The 20,136-nt window shown below is 38.1% G+C and overlaps 1 protein-coding gene across 3 annotated transcripts in view; it reads right to left on the bottom strand.

The window, feature by feature from the left end:
- Positions 1-20,136, bottom strand: part of FHOD3 (formin homology 2 domain containing 3) — a gene marked incomplete at both ends in the record, with an annotated part of 355,589 nt that overhangs the window by 56,072 nt on the left and 279,381 nt on the right. For all 3 annotated transcript variants that reach the window (XM_079533942.1, XM_079533941.1, XM_079533940.1), the window contains 4 exons: positions 707-1,012; positions 7,376-7,590; positions 11,564-11,614; positions 15,503-15,637. In XM_079533942.1, the coding sequence (XP_079390068.1) occupies positions 707-1,012; positions 7,376-7,590; positions 11,564-11,614; positions 15,503-15,637 (707 nt within the window). The remainder of the gene's footprint in view (positions 1-706; positions 1,013-7,375; positions 7,591-11,563; positions 11,615-15,502; positions 15,638-20,136) is intronic.

Below are 20,136 nucleotides of genomic sequence, written 5' to 3' on the forward strand. Positions count from 1 at the left end.
GTCAAAATATGTCTTTTACTCCCTGCCTGGATGGCATGACTATCTCTGGTCATAATTATCTCTCCAGGGCAGAAAACTGGTTCTTCGGATTCTTAAGTTGTTTTCCAGGCTGGGCTACCCTTTGCACGAAACCAGAAACACTGGTTGCTACAGAGCTGCAGTCTAAGACAATGTGTATTTTAGGGGCCTTCTCCACCTGAGCTAAGGAAGGTTGTAGCCTAGAACTATAGTCTGCAGCTCCTATGTATCTCTCTCTGCTTTCTGAAGCCTAAGACAGGAAAATTGGAAGGATGGAATAAAGAGCTCAGCCCTTATTTCTCTTCCTATTGAATTAAAAGTTAATGGCATGTGAAAAGTTGTTTGTAATCTCATGAAAAACTGTATCAGCAAGGCTTCTTATCTCATTGTTTGAGGTGTAGAAAAGACAACTCCTTGGGGGGTAGAGTCACTTCAACATCATGATTCAACAGTTACTACATTAATCTTAAGGAAGAAAATGGTCTCAATGAAGAAAATGGTTAGGGTTAGCCCCATTAAAGTCTGTGGATTTCCAAGCAGGGAAAAGACACCGACCTGGCCACTGAAAAGGAAATCTTCAATCAGGAGCAAAGGGTTTGTTTGCTTATTAACAAAACAACAGAGCTGCAAATTTTACACTTTTTTTTCCCACCAGAAATCCTTCATTATTGAAAAAACTTCAATTTACCAGTTTCATTGTCACTGGTTAACTTGTCCTCTCTCTCTTCCCTCTCTAAAGTGCTGCTTGCTGAGGATATGCTGGATGCAGAGCAGTTGTCTTTTTCATTCACTTCCTCATTCTGCCTCTCTTTTTCACTGAGTATTGCACTTTCTTCTGGCTCTCTCTCTGGTCCTTGCTCCACCTCACTCTCTGGTCCCACCTCTGTAGCCTCTATTTCCTTGGGTGTCTCCGTTCCCTGCTCAGGCTCTGCCTCAGTCTCCTGCTCTGCTTCTGGTTCTGTCTCTGTCTCTGGTTCGGGTTCACTGGCACTCACTGGTGGAGAGAATGGGAGAAAGAGATGCACTTAACAGCAGAGTTGTGTCAGGCTCACCCATCTAAATGAGAACGATGTGAAAACTGTACAAGTGCCTTATGGAAAAAAAATAAAAAGCAAGTCCATGGCATGCTTAACATTATGAGCAACAGATTGATGAATGTTGTATGACGACAGCGTTGCACACAAGAGTGGCCTGGCAAACCCCTTTGCCTACTGTCTGGAGCCAATCCACTGTTCTTATACATACTTCCACAGCTGGAGTGTTGGACTTGCATAAGGATTTGAACCAGCAGAAAATGGGCATCCCACCCATGACATTGAAAATTCAGTGCCTAGACAGAGTCAGGAAGCAAGAGATCTTGTAAAAAGCAAAAAGGAGAGAGACTGTGGCTTTTTTGGTTGAATTTTCTTTGGTTTCTGGAGGAATTCTTTTTTCACCTGATGAGGAACACTTCAACAAAAAAAAAAAAATACAATATTAGTTTTATTAACACAATGAAATGGCACAGTCTGGAAATGGCACTGACACACATCTGTTTGACAAAAAACATATGGTTTTTTCATGCACATTTACTTCAGAGTAGCCACATCAAAACTGAACAAAGTTTTCAAATGCTTGGCATATGGCACAAATTTAGTTTCCAATTGGTTGGCATATGTTATACATTGAGCTTTTTATCAGTTGGCAATGTGGCGAATACTGTTGATAGCACACCTGGTTTCTTCTTCCCTGCTTTATCACTGACAGTGAACTTCATTCTTCTTTATTTTTTTAGCTAAAACATCTGATATTCACATGCAAATATTCTCTGCATGCGGCAAAGGAACTGAAGAGCATCCACTCATATTCACGTCAAGCAGCTCACAATTCTATGAATGCTGAAATTGCCATGCAAGAGTGATGAAAACAGGCACGCATGTTAGTTTTGCATACTTCCCAAATTCCCTCTGTGCTAAATTTTGTGTCAGGTGACTACAGTGACCAAGTCATGCTCATTTTTTCCTTCTACTACTTGTCACTGCAATATTGCAAAATGGACTTGTCATCATCTTTGGATTGCCTGATGTACAATGAGACTTTCTTCATGAACAAAATGATCGTATGAGGCAAATAGTATCACAATGGAATGTAGCTGAAACAGGTCAGTTCTCTAGGGAGCAGGTAGTGGATTAATCCAAAAACACCATAAGCCAAAATAACAAAAGTCGCAATGTTTTCCGAAGACTGCTGCACATTGAGTGCCTATTCTTTTTTCTGTGACACCCACACAAAGAATGATGATTACTAACAATGCCCATGCCTTCTCTTTACAACAACACACATTTTTGAACTAGCTTTGAGGAATGCATCTTCAGTATCACGCTATTCCACTTCATTTTATATAATTTTAGTGTAAAAAAAAAAAATATATATATTTTTCCTTCATTTTGTTGGAGTTAAGCTTTTACAATTTCACAAATGATTTTAAATGTGTAGTTGGTTAAACAACCATCTATGCATAAATAAAACTTGCACATAAATGTTAGCATAATATGTTTAATAAATAGTCCATGCATACTCAATCCCCTTTAAAAGTATTAAAACACAATTAGCAGTTTACCCTTTTCCCTCTTCTATAAAAAGAGAATTTAAAAGTCTGACTTTGATTTGTGAACAGCTCTGTGCAGACTTTGTCTCTTTAAATGTCTTACTTACAACTCTACTCTTGGCATTGCCTGTGAGAGAATCAAAATTTTAGAGAGCTGGCTAGGAGTTGGGCAAATAGTGGTGTATATCTGACTACAGCTGTTAGTTTGATGGTGTAACACAAGAATATTTCCAAGTCAAGACAAAATTTGAGTATAACTGGGGTACAACCTTAGGTATTCTGGAACTAGCATAGTACTGTACAGTGAGATTCTGAACTTCTCATTCTGCAATGGTCCACGATGACTACATAAATACATACAAATGTCTTCAGCTTCCTTAACTAGCCATTCTAGACTTTTCCCTGGAAGACCAAAAAGTGCAGTGACCAGGAAGGTTCAACTCCAACAGCTTAGGTGGAGAAAGAAACTGACTGAAATACGAAAAGGACCACTAATGTTTTGTTATCACGAAGCTACACTTAAGATCCTACTAAGGATACAGTCAGGGAAGACATCAGAAATGCCTGAGAAAATGAGAATGTAAACCTACAAAAGCAGCATTCAAAAGAATTCTGAATCCTCTGCACACCAGAAATATTCCACACATAGCTGAAAGATGTAGTGTCTTTGGAGATCCTAATATATGCTAAAGAGTAGACAGCATTATGCTGACACAAGCTGCCTTTTTTGAGTTCAAGGAATATCAAAATCTGAAGACTTCTAGAACAAAATAGGGGTACACTGATACTCATCTTGAAAGTCTCTCTCCCCCTCTCTTCTGAGATCATATCAAACTGCCTACCTATCACCCAAATTACATATAGTGAGCTATGTCCAGAAGTGCTTCCCTTGAAGAACAGTTCAGAAATCAATTTTGTCAACAAACACTAGCAGGAGAATGAAGCTAGAAAGTCAGCCATGTATCTATCGCCTGCAGTTCCATTCATGGGTTGATATTGTTGAGAATTCCTAAAGCTGTTAACAAACAAAATTCTTGGTGTATAAAATGAGATGGAACTTTCAGACTAGTACAGACTCACGAGGAGGAGGAAAACAGACCATGAGTTTAAGGAGTAGTTTTTGAATCTTATGCCTATTTCTTTTTTTCTCCCAAAAGTTAATCTCCGAAAATGCATTACTGGAAAAAAACATTCTGAGGAGAATGAAATCTCCCAAAGCAGCTATCTATCCTCAGCACTGATGGACATGGTAGCAGAGCCCCTCAATGAACGTGTAAAGATTGCTTTGTTTCTCAAAACATCTAACATTTTGAAGACTTCGTCTCACACACACACACAACAAGATAACAGTGTGATTTGCTGTGTTATGATCATATATTGGTGATAGCCCTTTTCTGCCCTTTTCTGAATAAGGTTGACTGGACAGCAAGCTGCTTCCTTTTGAAAATAGCTATGAGCTCACAATGCTGCAAAGGGACATGGAAGGAAATTTTTTTTTTTATACTCAGCTATTAAAGAACTCTGAACAAACACAGGTTCTCATATCTTTACTAGCTGCTAAGATTTCATTCCCTCAGGCCTATAAACCCTCAGAGAGAACAAATATCCTAGGCCTACACCTAATCCCTTGCAATTGTAATAAATTAGTCAACCTCATCTTCATCTCTTTTCCTTGCTCTCTATTTGGAGCTGGAAAACGGTGTCTCTTGAGAAAACAAAGCAAGTCTGAAGAAGGTTGGTTGAATTCTTGAGGCAATTCAACCAAAACTTAAAGCTTAAAGTCTGGATCTCCCTTCAGCTCTTCCAGCACAGGACTCATCTTGCAGTGAATTAAGCAGGGCTCACCTCCTTTACTCTTTCTTTCCCCACCCCCAACCTCCAATCTTTTCTCCTCAACCCTTGCAATGGTAAAAATTAGCATAGAGTGACTTCCAGGAGGGAACTGTCTCTCTCTTCCTTTGTCATCCCCTCCCTCACCTACTCCTCTGTCCTGCCGTACAGCTGTGGCTGTAATGGCCCCACTGCACATTCATGCTTCAGTGCTTCTCCATCTCCAGACATCCTCACTAGTCATACTTAATGCAATATTTGAACCTTGTTTTGCTACTGATACGTTCAGAAGTTTTCCTTCTATCCAGAAGGCATACTTGGGTTGACTTGTTTACTTCCATGAGTAGAGTACTCCATAAAGCTGTTCTTCTAAAAGAAGGAATTGTATCTAATGCTTTTGTGAATTGATTTCAGAGATTTCTTGGTTATTGTTGCTTTCCTTTAATGCACATGTGCATTTCATAAAATATTATCCAATGAAATTACAAAAGAGGAAGTAGTTGCTTTGAAAAAAAAAAAATTCTATTTTGCAGTTATGTGACTGCCTTCATTTCCTCTGAATGCCATACCACAAGTTTTACAAGAGTAAGTTCTATAAGACTTGATTACTTCAGTGGAACCAATTGTTTTATATGAGAAAACTATGGTTTCTCATATATTCTCAACAGATCACTATGTCCAGATTTTTACATTGGGTAGAGACACTGAGATGCTTCATAGCGTGGGAGAAAGTTCAACAGACAAAATCCATTTCCTACTTAAGCCCAGTAGATACTGGATGGACAAACTATACTTCAACACAAGCAGGGTAAAATAAATTTAACTTCTAAAACCACAGATTGCTTTGCTACTAGAGGAACACACTTCTCATCTGACTTTGTGTCTGAATTGTGCAGGCAAGTATAACACATCTGTTAACACTACTCTTGCAGAGTCTTTGGAGGGTCCTATGAACAGAACTGAGGAATTATTTTCCTTCTGCAGTTTTATGCTTGTTGGAGAGGATGATGAGTCCCATGTTCAACACAACTAATTGGGGTTAATGTAAACTAGCTCTGTCCAGGGCTCTATTTCAGCTTTCCTACAACTTGCTTAAGCAAGTTAATGTCTCAGTTTCATTCTCTGTTAAGTGCGATTCGTAACATTTCCTAAGGACAGAAAAAGAACATAAGGAACTCAGATAATAAACAGCCTAGAGGCCATGGCACAAAATCTGCAAAGAAGCCTGCCAGTTGTTGGTTGATCCAATCATCTTCCACCTCCAGAGAACAAGAGAACTCGCCATCCTCATGTGCTCATTATTTCAAATGACCTTCCCAATATTTTTCCTAGGCCTGAGAGAGCTACCCTTTTTCATGCACAGCTTTCACTTAAGAATGCAGATTTCGAGCCCGTGTTTGGGTGCTGTCCTGGCTGTCTGCTTTCAGTTGCCCTTGGCTGGAATCTCACCCTGCTCCATACATATTTTTTCTCCTTGTAGTTTACTGCTAAGCTTCCAGGTGTTGCTCTGTGATGCCTATTGATGTTGCCAGAATTTTCAGTACAGAGGTCCTGCCTACCCACTTGTTGATAGCTTTGCCACAACCAGGCTGCCTAATGTTGCCCTGTACACCTGCTCTAAATGTACTCTCCAAATGGACTGTGCTGCTGTGCTGCTCCATTTCATGCTTTTTTTTTTTGAATGCTTCCAGGGGAAATATGTTAAAATAATCATCATAAAAGAGATACTTGCTCCCTACCCAGCTCTGAAATCCTAATAGTGGAAAAATCCAGCTTACTTGCTCTAAAGGTAACATAAAGCTCAAAGAAATGGGTATCTGGATGTTTCTGACTATCAAATTTACAGGAAAATACCTATGTTTTTAAATTCAAATGATTCCACCGAGACTTTTAAGGTGCTAAATAATAAAACTGGGAATATAATTGAAAAAACACATAAACCTAAATTAAATAAACTTCACCTACTTAATATAGTGAGAATAAACATACGTAACATTTGGTATTTGTAACTTTTTTCTTAAATTCCCTTGCTTTATAGCATGCTAGTAGCCAAAACACTCAATAAAACCAAGCAGTGCAAGTTACAAATGCATTAATCACCAATAGCATGTAGCAGGAAATAAAATAAAAATGAATGATGGCGATAATTCACCCTCAACATGCACTCTAGCTCCCAAAGTTAATGCAATATTGTGTGGTGCAAATATAAAACCATATGGTGGGTGTTTTTTTTCAAGACTGAAGGAGGGAACATGTTGCAAATGGCAGAATGACGTGCACACACAAAAAAACATTGCTCTGTACACCAATAAATTATATGACAGCAAACCAACCGTGCAAACACTAATTATACTTTCCTTTTCGCTAATTGTCTGTGGTCTCTTTTAAGTCCCTTACTACTTTTGCTACAATTTTAAAAGCTTTTGTTGGTGTTAAAAATAACCAACACACCCTCCCTGCCTTCAATTAAAGAGCCTTTCTGTTTGCCCCATTCAGCCTGTGTTCTATTGGAAGATTATTATAATCTTGGCATTCATCTGTTGTTCCAGAGAATCCACACAACCAAAATCTGCTGGCAGGAATATTGTTGGTTTAGCATTCAGTAACTTCTCATATACAAGGAACATGATGCTAAAATTAAGACCCTCTGTATGATATATTTTCCAATTAATCCATTCTAATAGCATCAGACAATACTAATATAAATCGTAGCAATGATTAGCATTGTATTGTTTGCTTGAATAGACTACAAGACATCCAAATCTATGAATAAAAAAAAAAAGAAAAGGAAGTTTAGGAAGACAGCAAGGACCAATATAACAAGACCCTTTACTTTGGCACTTCAGAGGTGATGTTCTTACACTCATGCATGAAAAATCACTGCTAGTCAGAGAGAACAATCATAAAAGATCTTTTCCCCTTGCCCTGCTTTTTACCTACCTTCTGAGTGCTGTGGAGTACCACAGGGGGTAGAGGGGATCTTCAGCTCTTCCTGGGACTCTATGGATGCTGGGCTGACGCACTTGGATACAGGTGAGGATGGGGCTGAAGGAGATTTCAGGTTCAAGGACAGCTCACTTCTGCCTCGGCTTACACTTCGACTCTTCAGCTCCTTCTCATATTCCTCAGCTGCCAATCTCTCCAAGTATTTGTATCTGAAAGTTAAATTCCAAAGGGTTTCCGTAAAGAAAAAGAAGTCTGTGGCTGATGCTTGTTTATGGATGAAACACCTGCAAAGAGTGAGCTGATTTCCAGACTCAAGGGGTACAGCACTAAACTGGTTGCCTGGTCAACCTGCCAAAAAATGCACACCGAAGCAAAGACTATTGCCCTGAAAAATGTTAAACTGCTCATGACAAAACAAAAGCAAAAAGCAGCAGAATTAGAGAGTCCTTAGATATAGCGTTGTGTCTGCATAGCACTTCTCCTTTAGGAAGCATTTGTCTGTCCTCCTTTTCACCCTCCTACTTCACCTCCTGCTCCTCCCAGCCCTCCCTCTCCCAAAACTAAAACGGGAGGAAAAAAAACACTGAACAACCTCCAAAGCCAGACCCCCTTAATACTGATGCAAGCAGCCAAAGTCTGAGACTAGATGCAAGGAGAGGAAAATGGCTCAGTGCAGCAGACAAAAACAGATCTCCCTGAAAATAATACCAATAATAAATGTTGGATTGACTATCTAAAGTCTCTGAACCTGCTCCTATTTGCTCTGAGAGCAATGCACTGGAATTCACTTTGTTCTCTCCAGAGCCTACAATGGAAAGTTTTCTTTTTTCTATTCTAAAAAATTTCTCTGCCGGACTCAGACATCCAATAGCTTGGACCTGACGTCACATGTAGTTTATTCATCAAAGTCACTTTAAAAGAACAAAGATACATCTGTTTTGCATTTTAGGCAGGCAGAACTCACTAACTGTTTATTAAGACCAGCTACCAATCATATTCTTCATAGTGTGCTTTATACATTGTGACCAAAATAACTTTGAAATACGTGCCTCTACCAGATGCCTACTAATTTTATCCACCATTATTTACTAATGAACAAATTCATGATTACAGCTGGATCAGGCTTTGTACTGTTTGTCTTACCCACAAGTGAACTGTTAAACAGGTTAATCAAGACTACTGTTTACATCCCTGAAATGCTGCAGTCATCCTCCTCTAATCCACTGTTGTGAACACTTTGTAACATGGAACACCTCTCCTCCTCCAGCCTGCCTCACTGACAGCTTGAATTAGTGTACAAGTGTGCATTAAGAGCGGGGGGGGGTAAAGAAGTCAGCACCATGGGGCAACAAACATGCTTAGTACATATGGTAAGCACACACGCATGCACATTTGCAAACACTCATATGGAATGTAGAAAACTTGTCTTTGAAGAGCTGCTCTTGTGTTTTCAGAGGCAATTTGCTTTATTGCAAACAGCAATAATGAAGAAAAAACTCATTTTCTTTTTTTCCTCCAGAGGTATGCACATGCTTTGAACAAATTTCGCAAGAAAGAACGAACCCCTACCGATTCTGGATGAAAATATAATAAGCCACATACTTGTATGGCTATAAAATAGGAACTGTTTACAGCTCTAACATGAAGCCAATTCTGAAGGATGATTTTTTGCCTTTTCAATGGAGGAGAAAGCCTTCTGCTGGCATTAGCATAATGTTTTGTTACATTTAATGAAGCCAGTATTTCTTTTAACTTTGGCTCCTTACAAACTGTGTTTTCCACCTTCTCACAAACATAACAGAAGGGACTTAAGCCTCATAAAGAGCCATTCAAATTGACCACTTAGCTAAAACAGGTACAGCCTAACTGGCTGCAATGGAAGCATTTGCCGTTTGCCAACACACTGCAACCAAGATCTGGACAGATCCTTCTGTAATAGGGGGCTACAATGTTTTATTGTCCTCAGTTCTTTGTCAGCTGTTTTAAAATTTTAGCTTCTGCCACTGTGTACGACACAGTTCACCAGCAAAGCAGAGGATTATCATCAAGATGTGTCTTCCCAAAATATATCTGCTCAGTATACCGAAAGAAAAAACAACCAGGACAGCAACTCTCATGGCAAGACAGAGGCAGAACTACTTAATGAAAGGGCAAATTAATAAGCAGATGTGGCAACTTAACCAGGAACTAACATCCTTCTATAATCCGTTATTAATGCTTCAGACTTGAAACAGAACATGTATTTAAAGTCCATGTATTGGACTTTAAAATGAAGCAAATAAAAGGACAAGCTATCATTCTTCTGCTACACTTCCACCAGAACGGGATGGACACAGTGATTCCATACAGAAGCAATACTGTCATATTCCTTCAAATCATTAAAACCTGCAGACAACACCATGTCTATGCTGACTCCTTTCTACAAAGAGCCAAGCACTTATGGGCTATCCACTTGGTATGCCTCATGAGCATTACATTCAACACCTTCAGGAAGATAAAAAATACTGTCAGTTATCTAGGTCTCTGAGCAATGCCCCTAGGTCGAGTTGAATTGTTCCTGTACCAACAAAGTCAGTGGGTGTAGAGTAGAACCGCCCCATCTGATCTGTAAATCATGTTAGAGAGAGGGTTTGGAAGCTCAGCTTTGTAGGGTTAAACTACCACTGGAAAATACCCAACCAAGCAAAATAAAAAAGCCTCAAATCATCAAACAAACAGAACACATGAAATGAATGGTGCTCCAATGTTTACTTGTCAAAGCAAATGCATCTTTCTTCTTTATGGGGAAGAACTTCAAGTTAGTTTAACATCTCAGTTCAAAAACAGCCTAATGATAGAGGCATGCTCCTGCTGACCAGTGAAATTGTATCAGACTGCACAGCAGAGATGCCATGCTGGTGAACTCTTCCAAAAACTACTCCAGCTGACATAGTATGCTCCCACACAACTTGAAAGTGATGAGGAGTTCACTTCTAGCTTGTCTCAGATATTGCTGATGAGTATTCTTGCTGCAAAAAGTTTTACTCAACTGAGATCTGTGTATGATGCTTAGGTACTCACACACATTTTATTTTAGAAAATGTTTTAAAATATTTATAATTGTACTGTGTGGAGTGACGAAGAATGACCACCCAACTTTTGTTACTCTGAGAGATGTTAAAATCATGTTTTAATACTAGTTACTTCGTCCACAATAGACATGCTGGCAGATCAGATTTCAGTCTGCAGAAAAGAGTTGCCTCATTATATGATGAAAAAACTACAGCTACTCTCATAGTTCAATAATATAATTCCAGATCTTGACAAATCCAAAAGCACCTCTGTATAGCAGCCTCCAGAGGACCATAAAAGCAGAACTGAGGCAATCTGGATGATTTTTCATCTACTGTTTGTTCAGTAACATGCATATTTTCCAGGTAAAAACAAGAAATCCCTCCAGGGTGCAATTACTAGCGAATGTAGAGATGAAGCTACTGAAAGGCAAAGGTCTTCAGTCATGTATTCCTTGAAAAATGTGCTATCATAAGCACTTAACTCCCAGTCTAGCCCAAAGCTTTGAGATTCTCTAAATTGGAATCGGAACAGGAAAAAAAAGAAAAAAGAAAAAAAGTTCAGTACCTTTAAATACTATCTAAAAACTAAATCAAACTCTTAATGAAAAATGCTGCTTAGCTTTATAATTTTATAATTTCAATAAGAGAGATGGGCAAAAAAAACTTGGCCCTGAAAACTATGCTGGGAGTAGGTGTCAGACTCATTTCCATCACCCAATTTTCCAATGTTTGTTACCCCACTTTCTTTGCTATATCCACAGTTGCCTTTTCTGACCCTCCAGAGAGCTTGGGTCCTAGTGAGTGAGAAACACAGGCTTATTAGATTTGTAACTACACTAAATTCAGACAAATTTGTGAGGCAAATGGAGAAAACTAATTTCACACAGAAACAGATAAAAGATAGGTTATCAATCACTCTAATGCATTTCAGTGCCACTGCTCCTTATTTATTGCTGTGCTTACAGCTGGGCTTGCTTTTCCTCTTTAAATAATACAACAGCTTCCTTATAGACTTCTTTTTGAACAGAAGTGTCCTGAGCATGCATGGTTAACAGTGTAAATACACAACAATAAAGAATATAGACAGTGGAAACAGTCAAAGGGAGGGATGGATGCAGCATATACAGACCTCTCTTCTCTTGCTTGTCTTAGTTCTTCTCTTTTGTCTAAATAATCACGGCTAAAAAGAAAATTGTAGTAAATTGCAGAGAAAACCAAAATAATAAGGTAAGTTGCAGAATTATATATACAGCAGAAGAAACCAAGAGCAGTTTAAGAAAGGTGATCAGAAACAATGAAGGTGGATTTCAACAAAAAATTTTAGACTGAAAAAAATTATGAAATCTATTTATGTACATGTATTTATGCATATAGTACACACATGTGTACACCAAATACACAGTTTAGACAAATTAAAAAAAAAAAAAAAAGAACTCTTTCTTAAGAAACAAGCCCATTAGTGGCTGTAAAACAACTATTCATTGGCCCCACATGGAATACCCTGAAACAAGGACTGCTTGTATCTGGCAAGTTACATCAAGGCAAGGAGCAGACATTATGTGTCCTGTTTCTAATACACCTTTCCTACGTGTATTTTAGTTTACAGTTGCAAATGTGACAGCAAACTGGTTGAGTACTTGGTGTTACCAACTAGGATAGTTCTTAGAAGACACGCTCAGGATCATCCAACAGTGACATTCTTTTTGCTATTTATTTTTCACCCTGAAGTTTAGGCACAAAACTCCTTCTATCTTATCTCCTGAAGTAACTCGTACGTAGATCTCTCTGAAAGTAATGCCTACTTATTTCCATGGAAACCACTACAGATAGAAAGATCACTATAACGCTACTTGATAGAGCAAACCTGCAGCTACACATTATTTTTCAACATAGTCACGACCATCAGCTCTTCATTTCTTTCAGAACTGAACAAGAGCCTGCATGTCACACTCATAAAAATCTGCACCAGCAGAGGTGGCCCACTGTTGCTGTCACCACGGCTGAAACAGACCACCCACCACCTCGCTGTACTCATGTCCATTCTTTGGTGTCCTTAAATGTTCAACAACTGTTGATGAATGTCAGTAAGTGCAATTTTTTTCTGCATGGAGGAATTAAATGACACACTTTCGATCCATGTGCATTTCCATGTCAAACGCCGTTTTGTCAAACTGCCACTCTACTATCTGTAGCATGGAAACAAAATATAATGAAATATTGGTGGGAAGGTTCAGCCACTACTATCATCCCACCAACATCCGCCTTAGATGTCGCAGGCCAACATAATAAAAAAGGAATCATTACTTTCTGAGCAGCCCCCATACATCTAACTTCCGCCAAGTCAACTTTGCAGAATGCCTGGATTCCGTAATTTCATGTAGGCCTGTTATATCTACAAATAAAAAAAATTATCATCAAGCAAATCAGTGAATAATTCCTCAACAACCAAATTTAATTCAGATAGTGGTAGAACCCAATAAATATCCAAATATGCCTTCATACAGCAACTAAATAGTTTTAATATTTAGTTGAATCTGTTGACACAGAGGATGACACTGTATCTGTTAGATTCTTTCCCATTACAACCTACGAGTACCAGAAAGACTTTCCAATAAAACACTACTTTTTCTCTTTATATTTATGGTCATCAAACTTGCCATCTATAACAGTAATCATATAGTAATAACAGTATTAATTGCTCCAACAGCTATTAAAGGTCTGCTCTTCAAACACCAGCATTAACATGAAACAGACATTGTTTCAGGCTACCCTCTACATACTTCTGAATCACTACTGGTTATACTTTTACAACATTTTCAGAGTACTCTTTGCAATTACAATAGCTATGGGAATAGCCCCAAGGAAAAAGCAAAACAAAACAACAACAACAAAAACCCAAAGAATTTTTCAGTGAAATTACTCACAGTGAACATTACTCACTCCCCTCTGACTACTTTCACATCTAAGTACAGATGAAGAACAATTCACTCATTGTAGGACATATTGTTCTACATATGCAAATGGAGACAAGAGTCTTTCTACAGAGAAAAGCATCCATTTTGTGAAGCATTCCTTTTGCTAATAGTAGCTTTTAAAGCATTTTAACACTTCTAAAAAAAAGGTCTTTCACAAGTGGTGATGCTCTCTCCTAAATTATTCTCAATTTGTCAACAATGGTGCCAGAATCTACTGCAATGTTGTCAAGGCAGAATTGGAAAGAATGAGATAACAAATGAGTCATGATGGTAAATCCAGTACTGCTCACAAGTTTAAAGGCTGTGAATTGGAAGTGTTATTTTTAACCAAAAATACATCTTCAGAGACTGGTGAGAGAGAGAGAGCCAGACTGATGATACAGTAATGAGATCCCATGAACTCTTACGAAACTGTCCACAACTGTTTGCTGTGGCTTTGTCCTCCTCCTTCCAGACTGGTTAATCAACTGTGGGATGCTGCCTTCAAAGTTAGTGGCTTGGGAGACCCTATTCTCAAACACAACCTCTAACTTTTTTGGGTGAAGAGGGAACTCAAATATTGAAGATGAAAACACTGAGCATTGACAAATTGTTGTCTCAAATATGTACCAGTTGTGACATGTAGTTAACCACTTTCTGACTCTAGAGTAATGGGATGAAGATGTAAATTTTAAAAGAAGGGCTATTTTTTTTTTTTTTTTTTTTAATTTTAAAGACGCTCTTTCAGCAAGAACAACTACTTCAGCCAACATTTAGTGAAATGGGTAAATCTGTTATTCAAACAGGTCGAGCTGCCAAATGTCCTAGTAGTTTTTTTTGGTCTGGGAGTTTCCTTTCTGAAAGATCATGTTGACTTTCCACGACAGCCTTTTGCAGACTGATGATACCACTTAGAGGGAAAGTTTTTGGAAGACACTTGAGGACTGAGACCTGATTGTTTCTGTTTCAGGAGAACTTGGGCAGCTGTTGGCTGCCAAAGATCCTATTATGGTACTCTTCCACCTTCCCTCTATCTCTCATTTTCTTCCAAACTAGTTATCTTCTGGAGCCAGTAGAGTATCTCCTTCAACCAAGCAAGCAACCAACCACTAGCAAGTAATTCCTCTTTCTAAATCCACTATGACACAGACCATTTCCACTTCTTACTAAACAGATTATTACAGTGAAAACAATCCTGCATACTAATACACAAGCTGACATGAAACTTATTTACAGGAAACATCTTTCCCATAAATAGCATCTCTCTAACAAAACATATATCCTACTGTTATTTATATTTCTGTATTATAACTTCTGACTACTGAAAATGCTTACTTTTCACTCCTGTCTACAAAAAACTAAAACTGCTTCCTAGTGCATGCTCTTCAGATGGTAGGCCCAGTAGGCACTTCATCTACTCTAAGTCCACTGCTGTCTTTGCTGATGACTACACTGGGATTTCCAGCATGAATCAAACAGGAAGTGAGAACTTGGCTCTTACTACCTACAGGCAGAACATCTTGGTGTCCCACAGCACATGACATGGACTCAGATGTGAAAATTCAGTGTCCTGTATTCAACTGGGGTCTTTGGCCACCTGCTGAGTAATAATTTTGATAATTATTTTCTGTCTCTTACTGTTTCCGTGAGCTAGAGATGCGTGCTTGGAAAAGCAGGAAAATGTGTAGCTATTCAAACACTACCATACATTCTAAGACAGCAAAATGCTTTTACTTTGCAAAACATAAAAGCAAAATATATCTGTATCTTAGTTCTCTCTAGATTCCATTCCTCCTAGTTCTACCTTCAAACTTATGTCTCACTGAGATTATACTTTGAGAAGGGGCATTTTAGCTACTAAAAGTTAGCTTTTATGGATTTCCAAACAGAATAATTGGCTAAGGCAGAATTGTATTAAAAAAATGCTGATTTTTTTAAATAATAAAATTCATCATAATGCTTAATATACCAGTTCAGATGTTTGTATTAAGAAAGATATCCAAAGATACCCAGGAAATATTCAACAATGAAATTGTTTCACATTTAAATGTCTCAATAATTTGCAGACCCATCTCATATTAAGACAACAGAGTGATAGTAAACATGATTCTTACTTGAATTTGTTTCTTTCTTCACGTTCTATCCTCTGCAACCTTTCTTCTCTCTCTTGACGTCGTCTTTCTCTTTCTGCTGCCAAGGACTCCTGGTGCTGCCGGAAAGATGATGTAAGGAGCCCACCCAAAGCTGGCCTGCAGAAAAGGGGTAATCAGGTTTCCCAATGTCACTGTTATTGATTATACTGGCAAAAAAATTGTAGCAGTCATTCAGCAAGTAACATAAACTCAACCAATGGAATAACACAGCAGCATTTATGTATGGATATTTCAAACTACTGACTAAGTATCTTCTTGATTTTAGATACTATGATAAGCTTGAGAAAGGCAGATAATGTAGGCTTCCTATATCTCCAAGTTTTCAGAGTACAAATAAAGTACCCATAAGAACTCTTCAGCATCTTTCAATTGCAATATTCTCGCTTGAACACTTTTCAAGCACTTTCCAAACATCTTACGCAATAATGTTAAAAACAGACGTGTTACAAGCACTTAAGATTCCTGTGCTCAACAAAACAAAAGAAGATCTCAGAATTGCCCATCAGCAATTTTAATGCTCTCTTAACGAGTGTTTACTTTTTATTTACACACTGTCAAATTCTGTTATTATCATTTTCTTGCTATGTCTGATGCAAAGGTAAAATTAATAGTGTAGGAACATATCAACAGAATACCCAGGGACTGCACAGCTAGTTATAACAATCATTAAGTGTCTTCAAAATAGCGGTAACAAAATTAGTTGAAATGCGGCTGGAGGAGAACTACCCATATTCCTTTCTTTATCCAAGACAGCATATAGTCTTTTCAGTCCATTCCTGGAAAGCGCTTGTCTGACCTGCCTTCAAAGCCCCTAGTGGATGTATCATATCCAGCCATTTCAGTGCTTAACTATCCTTATCAGTAAGAAAGTTTTTTGTTTTGTTTTGTTTTTCCTGGTCATTTAGCCTGTTTTCTTCTTGTTCTCTGTACAGTGAACAAAAAGAACAACTTATCACCACATGCCATATGGATAAAGACAAGTTAGTCTGAAATGTAACTTTCTCTTGCAGTTCTCTTACCATAACTTAGAACTGGATGCTCCTCAGTAGGTTACTATAATGAAGAGGTCTGAACGTCACCACTAGCAACGCACATCAAACTTTTGGCTGTTGTTCAGAAGGCTGTTAAAATGCACGACCATGGAAATGCCTAGCCATAATGTGGGACTTTTTTTCATTAGAAATGGCAGCCTCTACAGTAAAGACTTCTCAGATCTGAAACTGATTTTTTCCTTTGAGATGAAACAGCTCCAGGCAGTAAATGCAGTTTTAAAAGCTACATTTATAAATTCTTATAGTTTGGTCTGGACCCAGTTTTTTTTTCCCTTCTTTTTTCTTTCTTTTTTTTTTTTTTTTTACTATAACTTCTGCTTTGGATAAGAGAGTGGTTCCTCTCACACATCTTTTCCCCAAAGCGATGTATTGGTACAACTAAACTTTCACACGGCAAGGGAGCTCCCTCAGAGAAAATATGTTTTTCTTTCTGTGTCTTAGACAGGAAATATCTATATAGTGGAGGATAGCTTTATACAGATGTAAATGTATCCACACTGAATTTAACTGATAAAATCAAACAGACATAACTCATGTAGGACAGTTTCTGTGCACTTTTGTAACGTGAGTTTGGTAATGAAAGGATTAAAGAAAAATATATTACCTTTTTTGAAAAGAGATTGAACTCTGCATGAAGGATGGGTCAGATCATTACCCTTTTTGATTTACATGCCTATAGTGCACAGTGTAGGCCTTTCGTGTAAGAGCACTGGTTTGCCAGTGAAAATAGGTGCAGAAGAAAACAAAAAGATTAATGCAAATGTATCTTCCAAGTGCCTATGTCTATGAGAGCAGCAACGTCACAGAACATAGTCATGTCAGCCCAACTGGCAGCAGGGTAGCATGAATATAATTTCAATAATTTCAATAAATTGAATTTCAATATGTTCTATCCACCAGCATAAACATTATATAAGAAGGTATAAAACCTGATATTCTATAAGCCTACTTTCTGGCATTTGTCCAGAGCTATAGTATCAATGCTGGATCATGCTCAAAACCATAAAAATCTACAATATTCCTCAGTGCTAAGAAAGAGGGAAAAAAATTCCCCAAATCCTGACAGTCAAGTACTTGTGGTGATTTTTCCCTTGAACTTACTTTAAATTGACTTTAAGTTTTCAACTTTCAGTGCATGCTGCAAGAGAAAGCTCTCAGCAGGAACGCTGAAAAATCACTGTCATAAGATTGAGTATCATCAGAAAATGCTCTAGGAAGTGGAAAACTGGACACTGTCTTCTCTTGAAACCATCTAAAAACGAATCAGGAAAAGAAGGCAAGAAGAGGGTTTCTACCAAGTGTATGCTTATGTTTGTTCCAGGTATTTAACTTGCCATCCCATTCCATCCAGCTTCCTTAAGTCTGCAATCTCCATTTAGTCTCAAAGGAAGTTATGACTTGATAAAACATGAAGGAAAATTAACTGAACGGTGGGGTGATTCTGACACACAGTGATTGTAGTCTGCACAGTATCTAGAAGGCAGAAAACCTTCAGCACTAAGCTCACTGGGGCTTTTTGGTGAATACAAATTCTTATTGAAGGGATTACAGGGAAATTGTATGGAGATGTGCAGCTCAGCCCAGCATATGGGATTCTAAGATAAGCCTAGTAGTAGAATGCCTGAATGTACCAAATCACCTTGTTAGGGCTTTTGAGCTAGAGCAGATTGGTTAGCACTATTCACTTGGTTAAAATTTGACTTACAAACAGCAGCTTTGCAATCTAAATAAAAGATTCAGAGCCATAAAGGTAGAAAAATAAGCAATATCTAATATATCCACGTGCCATATTAGTTTTGTCAACTCTTAGAAATACAAAGCAAAAACACTGTCAGCAAAAACTCCTGAAGAAAAATTCAGCTCATCTGATCTTATTGCTTTATCTCAATAGTAAAATAGTCATAATTACAAAACAAAACAAAACAAACAAACAAAAAAAACACACAAAAAAAACAAATTCATGGAGACAAGAAATCTAATCATTTTCTGAAATACTTAATCACAGGCTATATGTTGCAGCAGTGAAAAAGGGACCTGAATTATTATAGTCTTGTTGAAAAACAAAGCCAGCATGTCTGTCTTACTCTAAGCCATTCTGTTATACTGAAATTGCATTTATCAGCTTAAAATGCTCTTCATTAAACTTGGAAAGAATCTTCTGCGCTTTTCTCTGTTAGTTGAATTTCTAAAATTTATGAAATGGAAGTTGTATCTATAACAAGAATACCAAGTACAAAAGCTTATTTTAGGAGGTAAAAAATGATCAACTGACATACAAGGGGAAATCCCCTTAGGTCATAAGGTTAATATTCAGGATTTTCTCTAATATAGCAAGGGTAAGAATCATTAATCACTTAATAAGCAAGCACTAATTACCCACTCTTCCAGCGTGCTCCTACCTCAGCAGTCATGGGAAGGCTGCAAAGAGGGGACAGTGAGCAGTTCCCATCTGAGACAGGCCTCAAGTAACTCTAAATGCCTCTCAGCTTTAACAAAATAAATCTGATTTCCAGCTTAGAAAGGGACCAAAGAGGAGACAAAGCTGCCAAGAGCCATAGTGCTTTTCACAGTTAAAGAAAATCTCCTTGTGTTATGTCTCTCTACATGACACGGCAAATTCTAAAGTGTGTTGATATAAGATTTTGCAAACAGACTAAACATTACTTGAGGAAACTTTACAAAACTTCTCTCAAAAAATAAACAAAAATTTGAGAGAGAAAACTACTGGCTAACGCTTCCTTTGAGGAAGAAACTTGAGAATGACCAAAAGAAGAATCGATTAGCGCTGGACTTTTAACTGGCCTGAAAGGCTCAAAAAAATGAAGCTATAATAGAGTATCTCTGTGCAGAGCTGGAGCAATGCACCAGGTCCTTATGCACATACAGAACTGCAGACTGACATTTACAGTTTTTAAATTGTGTTTCTATCTTTGTGCAACACAGTGGCCAACCTGTAGCTCCTCAGATCCCTTTGATTCACAAACCATGTGGGAATAACCTGCAAAGCCACTCTCTTGACAGAGGCTAACATGTGTTTCCCTAAATACCAGTACTGTTGGTATTTGTGAGTGACCGCGTCCTCCTTGTGCACTGTGTGTTCAGCCAGTAGTGCTTACATTTTAGTCTGAGGCTGTAAATTGTTTCATGTTTTTTGCTTAAATCTATGCCACTGCCATATCACAAAGCACGCAAAGCTGCAATCAAAAATACTGCTTACACAGTAGTTCAATGAGCAGCTAGGGCAGTGTAAGCCACCACTGCTTCCCAAATTGTAAATCATCCAGTAATTCCTAAGGTCACTTTTCTTAGTAAAATTTCAGAAATAAAATTGAGGCTTTTGCCCTGGGCCAGTATTATCAACTATCAAGCTATCCCCTCCTCATTATGTTACTCAGAGTGAAAGATGTGCTTGCATTTGCCACAAGAGAAAACAGCCACAGTCTCTGGACTGGAAGTCCAGAAGTACATACTAAGACACACAGAAGATGGTAGAAGAAGCAAGAAAATAAAGCCAAGGGAAGAAAAATTGTTCTTGGGATGGCA

The sequence above is a fragment of the Tetrao urogallus genome (assembly GCF_951394365.1).
Source record: "Tetrao urogallus genome assembly, chromosome: 3".
Taxonomy (NCBI): Eukaryota; Metazoa; Chordata; class Aves; order Galliformes; family Phasianidae; genus Tetrao; species Tetrao urogallus.